General features: G+C 44.7%; 1 protein-coding gene across 1 annotated transcript in view; it reads right to left on the reverse strand.

The window, feature by feature from the left end:
- Positions 1–1,331: 1,331 nt before the first annotated feature.
- LOC135088706 (SH3 and multiple ankyrin repeat domains protein 3-like) overlaps positions 1,332–16,900 on the reverse strand; it is a 117,306-nt gene continuing 101,737 nt past the window's right edge. The window contains 14 exon segments of the mRNA XM_063983670.1: positions 1,332–6,759; positions 7,142–7,434; positions 9,020–9,128; positions 11,034–11,189; positions 11,191–11,229; positions 11,843–11,896; positions 11,898–12,039; positions 12,354–12,558; positions 13,024–13,218; positions 13,470–13,529; positions 13,635–13,901; positions 14,531–14,597; positions 15,538–15,732; positions 16,505–16,662. Of these exon segments, the coding sequence (XP_063839740.1) occupies positions 3,850–6,759; positions 7,142–7,434; positions 9,020–9,128; positions 11,034–11,189; positions 11,191–11,229; positions 11,843–11,896; positions 11,898–12,039; positions 12,354–12,558; positions 13,024–13,218; positions 13,470–13,529; positions 13,635–13,901; positions 14,531–14,597; positions 15,538–15,732; positions 16,505–16,662 (4,850 nt within the window). The 3' untranslated portion in view covers positions 1,332–3,849.

Consider the following 16,900-nt stretch of genomic DNA (forward strand, 5'->3'; position numbering starts at 1 on the left):
TTTATTTTTTGTAATAAATTTATAAAAGATACATATGGTCTGTCTAGGTGATACTGCAAAGCCTTCCTAGTGTTTGTCTTGGCTAACCCATTTTTTTTTTTTTTTTCATTCAGTACGTGGTAACAGTAATCTAATTGGTCGGTTTTGCTAATGCCACATGAAAAGTCTTCCAACAATAATGAAAAGTCTCCCAACAATACTTCAGTCGTTGCTAATTCGCCCCACATAGTCTCCTTACAGTACTCCAATCTTTGCTTCCCCATTTCTTCACACCTCATTCAATGCGTGCTAATAAATGTTCACCTGATTTGTCCTGCTGATACCACATCTAAAGTTCTACAGCATTTATCTCTTTGCTAACTCATTCCTTTAGAAATTATATAATGTGTGGTAACAACAGTCACACCCCCACCCATAAACACAGTTAATACCAAGTCAATACCTAATTACGTACTTTCTTGATTAAATACTGCTTGACATGGAGCGACATTTAAAATTTCTTCATACCAATTTCATTACATCGACGGAAAACTCACGATTCTTCACTACAATAAAAACAAACTAAATATATGACCTATTACCAGAGTAACCCGGATCAACCTTACTAATACCTCGTTATTTCTACCATGTCACCCGCACATACCTTCTGAATCCACCACACGCTAGTCCAGTCCTCCAATTCCTCAAAAGGAAGGGAACACAAGATAGATACACTAAAAGGCAAGCAGGTGCAGATCGAGACAAATACACCACAAAGCCAGCAGGTGCATAGCGCGCCTGCCACCACCGCAACGATTAGACTTGCGCGAGTCGCCTGCGCCACCTGATTGCTGAAAAATTTGTTTACTGTCAAGCATGACTTCTGGGATCTATTAATAAGTGTAGATAATAAAGCGACTCCTCCACTTATCTTCACAGCCCAATAATATGAATCTTGGTTAATATTACAGGTATGAAATAACTATCCCTACATCTACTGTATACTTATCAGCTGTAACTACCACTCATTCACAAACATGACTTCCGGATGCTGTTAATAAGTGTAAATAATAAAGCAGCTTCATTTATCCTCACAGCCCAATGATATGAACTCAGGCTAGGTTCTAGGTATTAATTCAGTTAGTAATACGTCAGTGGAGCCACAAAAAACACTCATAAAAAACCGTGTAGTTTCAATTAGAGACTTTTAATGTAGAGGTGCGGCCTAAAGAGTTTCTGAAAATGGTCTACCTAGACTGCGTAATCATGCACAGCCCAGCCAGCCCAGCAGGTTCTAAAGACATGATTTACTGGAGAAAAATAACATTAAGTGCAATAAGAGAGGCTACTCATTAAAAGTATTAAACTTTATTGAGCACAGATGCACATACATATCTCTGGATAAATAATTAAAACTTGTAAAGAATTTTGTATTAGGAAAAGATCCGCCTAGAAATAATGAAGTCTACAGCGGACAGACTAGAGAGGGGCGAAGGGCACGCAGCCTTCCTTCCCCGCACGGGAGGGCGACAAATAAACACTAAATACAAAATAAACAAAATCCATGTTTCTCACTGAACATAACACAAGAAATAAACAAAACCTGCCAGTAACGTTAAGTTGGATGAATGTCTGTGTAAATGTCAGCACCATTTAGCTCCTGTGTGGCTGAGAGCGGGACAGTGAGTGGGTGGCGCGCCTCGGGCAAGGCGGCAGCTACAAGTGCTCATGTTGTCACAATCATCACGGGAAATTAAAGGAAGCGTTGACTGAAGTATGCTGCACTTTAGCTCTAGGCACTCCTAACGCGCTGGCATTGGTAAAAGTTTGATTCAGTTCACGGCCAGCAGCCAACCAAGGAGTTATCGCGCTCCCAGTAATGACTTTTTTGAGAATAGGAAAACTGTTAGCCTATTGTACCTCAAGCTTGTGGGAGTTTTCACTGCTTGAATTTTTGACATGCGCAGCTCATAAACCTAGGAAGTAGCTGGGTCTACTAATGCTGGTTATTCACAATTTGGATTTCTGTGTAGTAAAAACCATAGATACACTGAATTACTCCATTCCAAAACTTTTGACGTGATTAAGTTCAGAATAAGCCTATCAATATACGTGTTTAGAAAGAAGGCTGCTCACTCACTATTCAAAATTGCCCTAATATCAGCTTGGCCATTGTCTTCAGTCCTCAGTCATTGTTTCGTTAGCTTCTGTTTCGTTAGCTTCCATCACCGGTCATGACAGAGCTAACACAAAGAACAGACTTCCTCTTTTTTTTATTATCTTTTGCTCACTCTTCCTTTCTGTTCCACACAAACTGCAGATGCCACCCAGAAATTCTGAAGTGCTCACAACTCTTCACTGCCAAACACAGTCACATTGCAGTAATTATTTTCAAACCTGGAACGTCCCTCACAGGGGAAATTCTGCACATGTAATACAACACACTTCACACTTGATTTATTCCATGATCAAAACTTAAATTTAATTTGGATAGCAGTGCTCATGAGAATTATCCAGGTCTGAGATATTTAATGCATAACAGATAGACTGCCCATACTGGGGATCATCATATTATTGCTTATTTGACATTTAAACTAAAATTACCATATCCTGCAGCTGCATGATTCTGTCAATAACACAAATATGATAGAAAAAACTTATGAATACTTGTATAAATTTGACATGCTTCTTGGCACAGACACACAGATTCTTGGTTCACTCAGTTCTTGATCATACCTCATAGCAATGAAGCATTTGGCACACACAAAGTTGGCAGACAGAATGGACAAGAGTCACTAGCAAAGAGAACCAGACGTATATACACAATGTTGCTGTGTTGAGTGAAGGGTTTATGATCCAGTAATATGTACACTATCAACAACCTTTTTTGTACAAACACATAGTCTGTGCACTTGTTTTCTTCTCCAGAGCTAAGAACACTTCCCCACTTTCTCCAGCACGAGGACACGTCTTCAAACAGCTTGGTGCATAATTCTATATATATATATTATATATATATTATATATGTATATAGTATATACTTTTATATATAAAATATTACAGGTATAAAAATTGGCAATGGCGACAGTGGATAATGAGGACTACCTAGCATGCAGGATATTTTGAGGACCGGCAGGGAGACAAACATTGATGGATACACTTCGGTTGTTCTCGCCGGTCGTTCCCTCAGCACTCAGCAGGCTGCCAGGCCTCCGCAGTGATACCAATTCAGACTTGTGATGGATAGTTTTGATGAGCTGCATCCTAAATGAAAATGCTGGAGTTCCTTTTTCTGCTTTGACACTTAGGAAAATATTGATATAGGAACTGAATGCTCTGTGTACTGTACCACCTCATAGCCTTATGTTTGGTCTGCACTTCAAAGCCAAGTTTCTATACATTATTATTAGGATGACACATATAGCTTTTTAAATTATTGGTGATTATAAATTACATAATAGATTTTGAGAAAATTCAAAATCACTGTCTTTAAACTAGGAATACAATTTTTTTCAGTTATTGTCTGGAGTTTCAAGAATTCACAAGTTGGACGTTTTTAGGCAAAGAGACTACACCTAGTACACAATGGCTTCTCAACATTCAAATATGACTCAATGAAGAATGAAAGGCTGGTGAAAATGACCATGAAGATTAATGAATGAAAAAATGGACACGTCTCCAGGAAAAATCATTCTTGGGACCCTGAGGGCTTCATCGATGTAGTTTATAAACAGCAAACACAAGAATCATACACATCCACCACTAACCTTAAGTATGAAAAATGAACGGCCCAATAACAGCACAAGGGATCATCGGACACTCCTCTTGGCAACCCTCACTGAAGGGAGAGGCTTACCAAGCACTCTCGAATCAAAGATCAATGCGTTCCGTGGGTTTGTATCTCTTTAGTGACTTCTCCATACTGACCCTATGTCCAACACGCCTCACTCCCAGGTTGATGAGAGTGTCATTGTTCAGTCCCATCAGTTTTCTGCCATCGATGTCTTGCTCCTCAAAGGAATCCTTGTATTCGGGCATAAAGATGCTCTCCAGCCACTCCGTGGTGTCTTTTGTAGTCCATTCCGTCAGTGTCTTGTGTCGGAACTGTGGCATGTCTTCCTCAGGTTCCTGCTCCAGCTCCTGTTGCTGCTGCAGCTGTTGTTGCTGCTGGAGTTGTTGCTGCTGGAGTTGCTGCTGCTGGAGTTGCTGCTGCTGTTGCTGCTGCTGCTGTTGCTGCTGTTGGTGATGATGGTGTAAGTGGTGGTGATGGTGGTGGTGGTGGTGATGCCTGGATGGCCCCACCACACTAACAGGTGGGTCCTGGGTGTCACTGGAGATGTGAATCACTGTTTTGTTTCTGCGTGGTTGTTGATGCTCAGCCAGGGACATGTCACAGAACTCTGGTGGGGGTGCCAGCACAACTTCTCCGCCTCCCCCGGCCCCTGGTACCCCAGCCAGGGTATTCACCTCATTCAAGGAATCCATGTGCATGCGAATCAGCTGCAGAGACTCCTCAATGCTGCGCTCGTACTCTGTCTCCCCACCATCTGCACCCTTGTAGGATGAACGGTCCAGCGTGCGGGAAGCCAGCGGTGCACTCTTCTCCCGCAGCAATCCTGCTGCTTCTTCAGCTCCCCACAGCTGTTCCCGGGGACGACCTCGAGCAAGAGAACCTCCCATCATTCCCTTCATGCCGTGGGTGGTCTGTGGTGGGGCTGAAGCAGCACGAGAGACAGCTGTGGGTGTCCTGGGCAGGGTGGCCCTCATCTGTGGGTGAGATGCTGAGGGCAGGGAGTGCTGGGCCTGAATGAGAGGTGGGTGAGACCTCTCTCGCTCCCCTGCACTGCCCCCAGACCCTGAGGAGAGGCTGCTAAGGGAGGACACTGTGCTGAGTGTGTCTTGGTCACCTTGCCTGGTCGCCTCACCCTCCACGTCAGCCTCTGTGGTCTCCTGTGGTGGTGGCAGCTTGACCAGTGACACAGCATTGCGGGTCAGTGAGCCAGAGCGCCGAGCACCATTGGAGTCACTGTCACGACTTGAGTCACTCCGGTCACCACTGCGCTCATTTGTCAAGATCCATGTGCGGTCACTGGCCTCATCAGAACTCTCTGAGGCTTCTGAACTATCATCGCGTGATCCCTGGCGACCAAGGAACCTGTCTGAGCTGCCATTGCCACTCGGGGCGGCAGAAATGGTGTCCGACTCAGTGTTGATGACGGTGACGTAAGCCTCAGCTGGATCCTGGTCACTACTCACACCACTGGAAGAGTTATCACCATCCTCCAGGAACTCGCTGGGGCATGACTTAGAATTCCTCATGATGCGGCCAGTCTTGAGGTCTTCACTGGGGCCTGGTGCTGGCCGGCCACCCTGAGGGGCAGGGGAACTCTTCTCTCGTTGCCTGTTGAACAAGGCTGACTCTTGGATGGCGTCTCCAAGTGCTCCACTACCATTCCCATTGTTCAGTCTCTTGGCTGGGCTGGAGGTGGCAGACTGTGAGCCCTCAGGTCCATCATCCTGCCTGGCTTGTCTCTCAGCTGCCTTCTGTGCAATCATATCCCTGAAGTTATTGCTTCCAAGGGACCCAAGAGGTGCAGGGCTCCTGGCTGGGGCAGCATAGTGTGGCCCATCAGCATCCTGCTGAGGTGGTGTGGGGGGCCCTGCTGCAGTTACCAAGTTGGGTGAGAAGGCCACTGTCTGTTTCTTTTTCTTGAGGGTCCTAGTCTTCCTGGAGTCATCCTGGGACAGTGACAGGGCAGCAGAGGACTGTTCATCAGAGCTGTAGTCTGGCTCAGGGATGTCAGGGGCGGGGGTGGAGGGGGGTGCAGCACGGACACCCTGGGGACACACCCGGCTGGGTGAGCTGCCCTCGGTCATCTCCTGCACACTGCGGTTGTTCTTTGGCCGGGCGTAGGTCACAGCATCACTCACTGGGGGCCGGCTTGGAGCTGCTGTGGCCACCGGCGTGAGTGGCTCCTGACTCCTGCTGCCCTCCCTGCCTTCGCCCCGGAAGGTGGAGTAGGAGGAGGCGGAGTAGGCAGCCTGGGCAGCCCTCTCGGGGGAGCCGCGCTGCACACTGGGCCGGGAGGTGCTAGGTGGTAAACTTTGTGAACGGGTCTTGACGCTGGCACCTTTGCGGCCAGCCGAGTCTGGGCTGCGATATCCCACGGCCTTCACCTCCTCTGGGGAGGCATACAGCTTGGCACTGTCTGTCGGCCGGAAGCTGGACTGGATGGCCGGGGAAAGTGGAGCAGAGTCAGGGGTTGAGGGCGCCACACCCACTGTGGCGTAGTCACTCTTGGAGCGGCTGATGTCCACCTTCACCAACTGGCCTAGGGGTGGGGGGGGCGGGGGATGGGTGGGTGGGGGATGCAGGCCAGCACGGCGCAGCATGGCGGCATTGACGGCAGACTGGGAGCGCCGCAGCATCCTGTACTCCATTGGTCCTGGGGAGCGGTTAGGTGAATCACTGCTCCCCTCCTCCTCCTCTTCCTCTTCATCATCCTCCCCGCTGGGCCACGAGTCCCTAGACCCGAGAGACCCCCCGCCAACAGGACTCCTCCCCAGGGTGGAGGAGCGGCGTGGCGGACAGACTAGGGAATGTCGTGATCCCTGGCCATTCAGTGCCGGGATGAACAAGTCTTCCTGGGAAATGGACTTTCGCTTCTCCTCTGCTGAGGTGGCTGGCAGGGCTGCCGTGGCCCCGGCCTTGAGGTCTGGCGTAGAGTGGAACACCTTGTGCAGGCGTGCGAGCTTGCCCACATGCCTGGACTTCATAGCCTGGTAGCAGGGGGTTTGTGTGTGTAAGTCTTCAGATAATCAAGTGTGACTCCTTATGGCTATTCTTATAAAATAAACTACAATATGCTCATATGAACACACTAAACTCTGCAGTGATTCCCATCCCTTAATAAAAAAGAGGCAAGATCCCGGTGTGGAAAGGGACAGGACAACAAGGGAAGGCTGAGAGGACAAGGAGCCACAGAGGCGGCACACAGAACACGCATCAGGAGGGGCACATGCTGGGGCCACAGTGCCTTACTTACCCACCCTTCCCATTCTGAACAACACTCATCTATCTTCCTCAAACCTCAAGCCAGGTTAGTGTCCTGCCCTTAAGACTGCCTTGAACAACTGAGGACCACAGATGAGCTGGACTCACCTTTGCCTTCTTCATCTCGGCCACGCTGGCATACACCTGTGGCTGGCGCGTGGAGGGGCTGGTGGGGGGAGAGGTGCTGCCGTGCTGAAGTAAATCCTCGACCTCTGCTGCCGTCATGCGTTTCGAGCTTGGACGCGCCTTAATGGATGCAACTTTAGGGCCTGGTGGAGTGCCAACTGGGGTGCCCATGGAGGGGGTGCCCTGGGGGGAGCCGTAAAGCCCCACCCCATAGTGCTCTCCGGCAGAGCGGGACATCACATCCCCATTCTCTCGCATGCTGGCATCCAGGGCTTCTAAGGGGCAGAGTGCAGCAGTCAGTGACACACCCACCAGGAGGTGGATCACATACCACATGCATGGCTCACTCTGTCTTAACCACTACACTGACTCACCTCTTGATGCCGCAACTCCTCTCACATTACACTGATTAAGGCATGTCCTTCACCTACTTTAATGGAAATTTAATTTGCCTCATACTGACAATAATGACTCTTGATTCATGTTGAGGCAGGATTTCTGCCTCACTGAAACTGTTTACTCTTTCTCTTGCCTCACATCAGCATCTCACTTCCTTCTCTTATGCTCAGCTGAATAACCAGACTCATTCAATTTATATTCTCTTTACTATTTTAAATAAAGTGATTTTAGCTAAAGCTCCATTGATCAAAACATTCTCAGCCACCAATACTACCATTTTGTGTATTTGTACTAATTTTAGTTCAAGTTTTACCAAACAGGTGTTGCCAAGAATAAAATTCAAATTAACCTAATAATAACTTACTTATCAAATTGTCAGGGCTTCTTAGATTTAAAGTACACAAAACTTTATCTATGCTGTCTTGCTTTAGGAATAATTTTACTTTCAATGTTTTAAATTATTTTAATATGCATGCATTTATTATTCCCAGTCACCATTTCCATGAGGAGATGAACAGGTGAATGGCTGAATGCTCCATGCTCATGCTCAGCTGTGTCTTCATGCACACTCATTCAACTCAGCAAAGACATTTTCTCATAATCTCACACCAATTCACAAATCTTATGAATTTTACTGTTAAATAACTGTTTTTATAGTAGTACTTAATTAGGCAATACAGCAAAAAAGCTGTCACTAAAATAAAATCACAGAACAAATTAAGTAATCTCAATCTGCTGTAACATAAGTGCTCAAAAAATTATATGGCTGACGTAAATGTTCCCCTAATGCTTGTCCAACAGAAAGGTAACATGCAAAAATACTCTACATTAATAATAATATTTTCTCAATAACAATTACTTAAAAAGAAAGTGATGTATGCACCAAAAGAAATGGAATGTTGTCAGCTACTGCATACAGCGGTAACTCAAGAAATTTAACTAATACTTATCTGACGCCTAAATTATCCCAAACAAAATTTCATGAGGAAACAATGCTAGAGGGGGAAAAATCATAGCTTAGGAATGTAACTGGAGATCACATTTTCAAAATTGGACCTCAGGTCTTTCTTCCTTTACTTTTGACATCCAATTCTTTCAAGAAACTATAAGTACTGTGTTCCATCAAGAGCAAAAAAGACTTTTCTTCCTCCTTCCACCCATTCCTTGCACTACACAGGACTGACTCAGGGCACAGCACTCACTCCACGGCCAAAAGGCTGCAAGTTCAATCCTGGCTCATGGCAGTTTCTCTGCAGGGTGTGTCGTGCTATGTTGTGACCCTATTAGCACCACATCACCTCACTCTTGTGACATCATAACTCATTCAATTTACAATTTGCAAACTGACTTATTAAGACATTCTCTGCTACACTTGCCATATGCAAAGAAAATTTCATAATAGCAAATAAAACAAACCACTGCTGAAGAGTATCTACAAACACAATGGAACCTTAGTCTTACCAATATCCTGAAGTCCGGCCACCATGGATTTGGCCCTTGCTCGGCCCACACTGAGGGTGGTTCTGGGGTCCCTTGGGGGGGGGAGCTGGGGGGGCTTGGGACGACCGCACTAGAGGGAGACACAGGCACAGTTAGTGGGGGTGAAAGGCCAGCCAGCGGGAGGCAGCGAGAGGCACAGAGACCGCCACTGTGCAGGTCTGTGTCACGCTTGTCACGGGTTACTCCAAACTTGTCACAGGAGAATTGCAGCATAGACTTTGTTCAATGTTCTGACATGAGAATGGAGACACGGTGCTGCATGTGCTGGTGTTTATGTGGACAACTAGACAATCTAAGAGAACAGTACCACATTTTGAGTGTTTATATAAGCAGCTCAACTACAGCTAATTTAAGAGAACAGGTGAAACTTAAATGGGTTTCTTTGGAGTTGTATTGTAAGTCGCTTGTCTACTGAGTCTGTATACACAACAATCAATCAGCTGCTCAATTTCAGTCAAAACTTACATAAAATTTACTTACTTTCCAAAAGCAACAAAGGTGAGACAAATTTCTACAGTATATAGAAACTTGTATCTTTGTTTAGTAACACATTAAGGAACAGGAAATCAATAGGAGTACTATTCATTACAGCAAAACATCTACAAGTGCAGCAGCTGCTAAATTGTGGCCCAAACGACAGCACAGTCTCTCCATGCCATCACACAGTGGCAGTGTGTGCAGCGAGTGAGTGGGTGAGTGCAGTCTATTCTGTAATTCGTCCTTGACAAGTCCTCAGGTTTCTAGTAGCAGAACAAAAGCCAAGTAATTAGTCTTGTTCCTGAGAAGACGAAAGCACACTCAAAGAAAACTCAGAGCATGAGATGAAAAAAATGTGGTGTTTTGGATGCAAGGACACACAGGTCCACTAAAAATACTGGGAACACTGTGCACTGAGTTATATCTGATGCTTTATGAGTGACTGACCTTGTCTCAATCTGATCTTATTCCTTATGCTATGTAAAAACAAAAAAGTATGTACAGTACAAAAATTCTCCAGCAGGTAGTGGAAACACCAAGGGATCAGACCAAAGGTGCATCATCACCAAATAGTTAAAGGTGGGCACTGCCAGTGTAAAAAAAATGGCACTTCAACCAAGCTCAAAGAGTGAAACACGTGAGATTGAGTGAGGGAAATGCAGGATCACTCATTGAAAACATTCACATGGAGACTAGAATGACAAATTACAAGTGACATCCACATGCTCAAATTGTGACAAAATAAAGGATACTGACAATACCTATTTGTTTCTTTATATTTATGGTGCTTAATAATGATAATGATGAGCATTAAACACACTCACAGATGCATGTGCATGTATTAATCAACTCTTTTAACATGCTGTTAGTTTGTTAGTTTCTGGAATCACAAACGTAAGATAAATGTTAGTACGCAAGTTACAGATGTAAATTAAAACAATGTTAAAGACACCAGTGGGTAAATTAAAGAGGGAGTTAGTCAACCAGTGCAGAGACCAGAGGGACACAGAGAGGGAAGGAGAGTCAGCCTCACACCACTGACAACACCCGGCAGGCGGCACCCGGTCACCAAGTCACCAAGGCATACACCCACGACTTAGCCTGGCCAAGTTCAGGACCAGTGAGGGGCCTGACGTCCTGAGGCTTGAGGAGTCTAGGGCTGGGAGAGAGTGCAAGGGTGCGAGAGAGAGAGAGAGAGAGAGAGAGAGAGAGAGAGAGAGAGAGAGAAGGTGAGAGAGAGAGAGAGAGAGAGAGAGAGAGAGAGAGAGAGAGAGAGAGAGAGAGAGAGAGAGAGAGAGAGAGAGAGAGAGAGAGAGAGAGAGAGAGAGAGAGAGAGAGAGAGAGAGAGAGAGAGAGAGAGAGAGAGAGAGAGAGAGAGAGAGAGAGAGAGAGAGAGAGAGAGAGAGAGAGAGAGAGAGAGAGAGAGAGAGAGAGAGAGAGAGAGAGAGAGAGAGATACTGAAGAAAGGGAGGAGGGAGGAATGGCTTCATGCATCTACCTGCGTGGAGTTTTTCTGGGTAGTGTCTGGCACCCACGTCTTATCGTGCCAATGTTGCCAATGGGAGGCTTGAGGGCCGTGAAGGAGGTCATGGGGCTTGGCGTCACCACCCACCATCTGCACCAGGTCGCCTGACTTACGGATCAAGGTCACAACGTGTTCGGTGGGATGCCTGAGACACGTCCTCCCCGTTGATCTGAGGATGAGATAAGGCAATGGTGAGGAGAACTATGTGAGAAAAGAAGCCGATCTTTTTAAATAACTATGATGTCTTGAGAGGAAGAACACAAACTTCTCTCTTTAAATAACTATGTCATCTTGTCTTGAGAGGGAATACAACTTCTCTTTAAATAACTATAATGTCTTGTCTTGAGAAAAACAGGTCATCTCTTCTTTAAATATCTTTCTTTAACTTGTATAATTATTTCTTTCACAAAGACAACTGCACATATGACTGATTTGAATTTTTCTGTTGGTTTGTTGTTGTTCTGGTAGTTCATAATTGAAGGAATATCACCTGAATTCTTAACATTGTAGTGCTACAATATTCAGGATTTGCTGCCTTGAATGTTGTAGGTGTTATCTCACATCTACTCCATACCAAGCATTTCTTTGGCCCTTACACACAACATGAAAGAGGAGGAGATATCATAGCAACAAGAAGATGGTAGATGGATGAGATCAGAAAAAGGAAGAAAAGATACCAGAGAAAGAGAAAGAAAAGTTTATTAATTCTGGCTATAATCTCCATGAGTATTAGTGGTTGTATATAATTCCATCTTTACCTCTAACAAATAGTTTCCCCTTACCTTTAACAAATAGTCTCCCTTCTTGAGGCCAGCCAAGTCCGCCACACCCCCCTGGGTCCACGTCGTCAAGGTACTGAAGGGCTGGTCCTCGCTCGTGAGGCCGTTCCATCAGTGGGGACGTGGCCTTGGCGCCTCGCAGCACAAATCCAAAGCCTTTCTTTCCTCGGTGAAGGACGACAGTGCGTGGTTCATTGACCCTGAGAGGAAGACAGTCAGTAAATCAGGGTGTTGTAAGGAAAGGCTGTCTGTAATTCAGGGCATCATTGCAACAAGACTGTATAGCATTGAAGTGTGATAGGGGTCTTGTTTGTACTTCATCCATTCAAAGTGTGTCTTTAATATAATTTTATTCTTTCTTGACATAAGCAATACTTCTAAACAGAAACAAGATTTTCTTATATGAAATTCAATGGTGCCTTTGAATTCCACTGAAATGTGCCTTGTGCTTATGCTACACACACACACACACACACACACACACCCACCCACCCACCCCAAAGCCCCCACTCACGGTTTTCTTATCCTTGGTGCTGTGCCATAGTGAGGGGGCACCATCTCCCGCCGGCCCTGCACTCTGGCCACCTGGGGTGCGATTAGGGACTCCCTCACAGCCTGGGGGTTGCGCAGCCGCACCTCCTGAACACAGTGAGGAGGGAACACCCCAGTGACGCCCCTCAGCACCCCCTCCAGCATGCCGTCATCAGTGCTGCCTGTCACTGTGGGAGAGAGAAGCACTTTATTATCTAGTGAGAGAAGCCTGAGATTTAAACAGCCTGGAGAAAGCCAATTGGGGGAAGACAGAGAGAGATGGAAGGATGAAAAAGGCTAAGATTATAAGAGCCTGGAGGAAACCAACTGAGGGAAGAAGATTGAGAGAAAGACAGAGAGAGAGAGATGGAGGGATTAAACTGTGTTGCAACTGTAAAGGAAGGGAGTCACAGAGGAACAGTAGTAGTTTTGAGCATAATTATAGTGAAATTTATTTTTGTTGTATAGAGCTTAACAAAATAAAAAGCTGCAGTGAAGTCATGCATCTCAAGCTTATGATTAAGTTGCCCAAAAAGCTTGGTCTTAATAATGGGCTGTTTGTCAAATAATTCAATATACCATTAATATCTTTTCCTTGTAGTGACAAACATAATAAAGCATTTGAAGTGTTTTTGAAGTGTCTGTTGCCTGACCTTCCAGTATGTCACCAGCATTGATGTCCAGGTGGCCGGCCTTGTGTGGTGTGTACTGCTGCAGACATACCACCAGCATACCCATGTCAAACTGCGTCACGTCGGTGGGCGTGGCGTCATAGCTCTCCGCACTGCCGCTGTTGGATGTGCACACACCAGAGCTGTCACTCACCATGTCGCAGCAGTCCATGCCCGCTGCGGGGACAGCATTTTTAGTGTGGGGATCATTATAAGTTCAGTTAGAAGTATCTTCCAGTATCTGTGGTTTTCTTGTTAAAAAATAGTAAAATTCTACCAGGAAAGTAAAAAATGTCATTCTTTATCATTTAAAAAAAAAAAGAAAACTTCTGGTGAAATTTTTATTTAGAGAATTCTGTCAGAAAAATTTGTGTTGTATAATTCAAAAAATGTGCTGATGAAATATTACTAAGAAGGAAGTCTCTTACTGTCATCTAAACTGGCTGCTGCTCTTTTCATTGCCAGAGATAGCAGGGTTTTCTGAGACACTGCAAGAAATTATCCATTACTGCATTGCAAAAAAAAAAAAATCACAAAATAAAACAAACCCCTTGGAACAATGCACAGTGAACTCTACAGAGCTTGACACCCACCAGCATTGAGGCTTGCCGAGCCCAGGGCGCTGGCACACTCCTCGCTGTCCATCTCACTTGGGTGGGTGCAGGTGGAGCTGCTGCCAGTAGAGGTCTCACTGAGGGAGGAGGCAGAGCTGAAGGGCGGGATGGAACGAGCTGAGGGGGAAGGAGAGGGCGGCTTGGTGGCTGTGCTCACTTCCAGTCTGGGGTCGGAGTGGGTGCGGGAGAGAGGGGCTCCAGAAATGCGTCTGTTTGGGTTGTATTTTGGTGGTTCCTTGAAGGGCACTGTGGAGAAGCAAGGATGACAGAATTAGAGGATATCTTGATTATCATGACCTAAAATTTTGGATAATTCCTTTTTACTTTTCTTTAGGGACTGGCACTTCTGTAGGCCTTCTTTTTCATTGTTTTTGTTACCCTTAGGTCAGCACCTATCTTATATATTAAAAAAAAAAAAAAAATTTTCATAGCACAGTGTGATCAGTGAGGTTTGGTCCTCTCACCCCTTCATGCCTCGAGGTTGAAATATAAATGAGTCTAAATCAGCCCCTAACTGCAAGTGTATCCATGTAGATGTTTTATCCCACTTACCTCTTTTATGTGGAATGCTAGGTTTTTTTCTTTTTCAGTATAAGAGGGGCTTTGAATAAGGACAAAGACACCAGCCCACAAACAGTAGTCAAAAGGATTACTGTTATTAGGTAAGTGTACAGATGGTTTATCACAGAGATGGGAAGCTCTGAACTAACTCTTAATAAACCACAGACAAAACTAAATCCCTAAAAGAGGACTATGATAGGACTCCACAGGACAACTCCAAAACACCACAGAGTGCCACTAGGGAATATATTGCAATTATGGCCACAGTGATGACAAGTAACTGAAGCTTGGGCAGTGGAATATTAGAGACTCACCTACGTGCTCCTCGCTGTGGGACTTTATCACTTCCCCAAGGTCCATGTTGCCAGCAATGACCGCCACCTACAGGACAGAAAGGTTTGGTTCACACGTGTGGTTACTGCCAATGGAGTAAATCTAATGAATACCGGAAATTTTCAAGTATAAAGAGAAATTTCTGGGTATGCAATTTGAATCTCCATTGCCATAAGTTCTTAGTCTCCTTTTCCTCATTATGTTTTATGTAATGTTAAAGGAAATCTCAAATATAAAGTGACATTCTTAGATATATAAACCATATTTCCATTGTCATAAGCTCTCAGTCTCTTCCTCATTATGCTTTATGCAACATTATAGAAAATTCTCAAATGTAAAGTGAAATTCTTAGAAATACAAACCAAATCTCCATTGTCACAAGCTCTCAGTCTCTTTTGCTTTATATTTTATGCAATATAAGACCAAAACAGAGACATTTCACTGCTTAACATAACACTGCCATTGTGAGACTTGAAATACTTTCTGTACAGCAACTTTGAGCATTCATCTTCCAAGACAATTAGTTTTTAAATCACCATGCTGCATTTCCCAAGACCTTACAACAAAAACAGCCCTTGCTTATTCTTATTCTAACTTCTTAAAGGTCAACAGTTCCCAAAATCACCTGATAACAAAACAGCTCTAACTTCTTTTAATATAACAAAAACAAATCCTTGCTTTTATAATTATAACTTCAAGATCAACACTTCCTATGATCATTTAATAACAAAACAGCTCTTGCTTCTTTTAACATGAGACAGAATCAAAGGAGAATGAGATGGAAAATCACCAATGGGAGTCAAACAGAAGCACGAGGAAGGGCGAAGGAAAGATCTGATGCTGGAGAGACTCAGGGAGGGAGGGACGGAGGGAGGGAGACATGGAAAGCACAGACTGGGAGAGTGCAGAGCGAGGGCGGCATGACACGAGTGAGGAACACAAAACTCGGGAGCATTCAAGAGCAAGGGCTAAAGATTCTACCTCTCACCTGGTATGGGGTCTGATTGGCATAGTTTATCGCGTTCTTGTTGCAGCCCCGGAACAGCAGGACACGCGCACAATCCTCAAGGTTGTTTACTGCACATACGTGGAGAGGTGTGTTCCCTGAGGCATTCTGGGCATTCATGTCGGCTCCATAAAAGAGAAGGTGTTCTAGATGTTGAACCAGCTTGTTGCGACAGGCCTGGAGAAGGGAGCAGTAAGGGACATGGGAAGGAGGGAGGGTGGCTGGGTGATTGAGTGGGTGACTGGCTATGCTGGGAAGGAAGGGGGAAGAACAGCAGGTGATGGCAGCAGGGAGGTTGTGGGTAAAATATATGAAGATGAGCTGAGAGATACACTGCAACATGAAGGGGTGGTGAGAGAAAAAAAAAAAAGAGAAAAAAAAAAAAAAAAAAAAGGAGAGTTAAGATTGAGAGTTAAGGAAAGACTGCTAGGGTGGAGAGTGAAAGAGACTGAAAGAGTGGAGATGCTGAGAAATGCACAGAAGACAAGGGTAAATAAAGAGGATAAAGGTGAAAGATATAGAGGAAGGGAAAAAATATTGGAAGGGTGAGAATACAAGACTAGAATGGCCTAAAAAATTAGAGATGCTGAGAGGTGCACAGAAGACAGGGGTAAATAAAGAGGATAATGGCAAAAGAGGGGATATAGGAAGCTTACAGTAAAAATTGGACTGATATAGACACTAGAAGCAGGGAAACAAAAAATTATACAGTACAATTAGAAGAAAGTAAGCACTGGAAAACACGAGACTGCTTCAAGATCTGGAGGCACAAACATGTGTAAAGAACTGAGAGAACAATTAACAAATACAAAGAGAAATAAGCAGCTGGTGGTAGAATGAGGACTGAAAAAAAAAAAAAAAAAAAAAAAAAAAATAGAACTCTTGGGAGGATATGAGTCGAAGTGAAGAAGTGAACACCATAACAGATCCAGCAATGATACAAACGCACCTGATGGGTCTCCTGCCACCCCTGACTGTCTGAAGCACCAATCACAGCATAGTCATGCAGCAATGCCTCACACAGCAGTGGATCGGTGGCGTGGGTCACTGAGTAGTACAGTGGAGTGAGGCCACGAGCGTCACGGTAGTTGGGGGACGCACCAAGGTCTGGGGGCAAGAAGATGGGGTTTTGTTTTGCTGTTCTGGTGGTTCTTGATGCTGTGTTTATATATTGATTAAGAAAATCTACCTTATTCTAATATTTCTAAGAGTAAAAAACAATCTATTCAAGTCAAAAAACACTCACTGTATTTTCCTATAATTAATGGTTTTGTTTTGGTATCCTGGTGGTTTTTAGTGCTGTGTTTATTTATTAGTTGAGAAAATATACCATAATCTAATATTT

Source organism: Scylla paramamosain, chromosome 31, assembly GCF_035594125.1.
Source record: "Scylla paramamosain isolate STU-SP2022 chromosome 31, ASM3559412v1, whole genome shotgun sequence".
Taxonomy (NCBI): domain Eukaryota; kingdom Metazoa; phylum Arthropoda; class Malacostraca; order Decapoda; family Portunidae; genus Scylla; species Scylla paramamosain.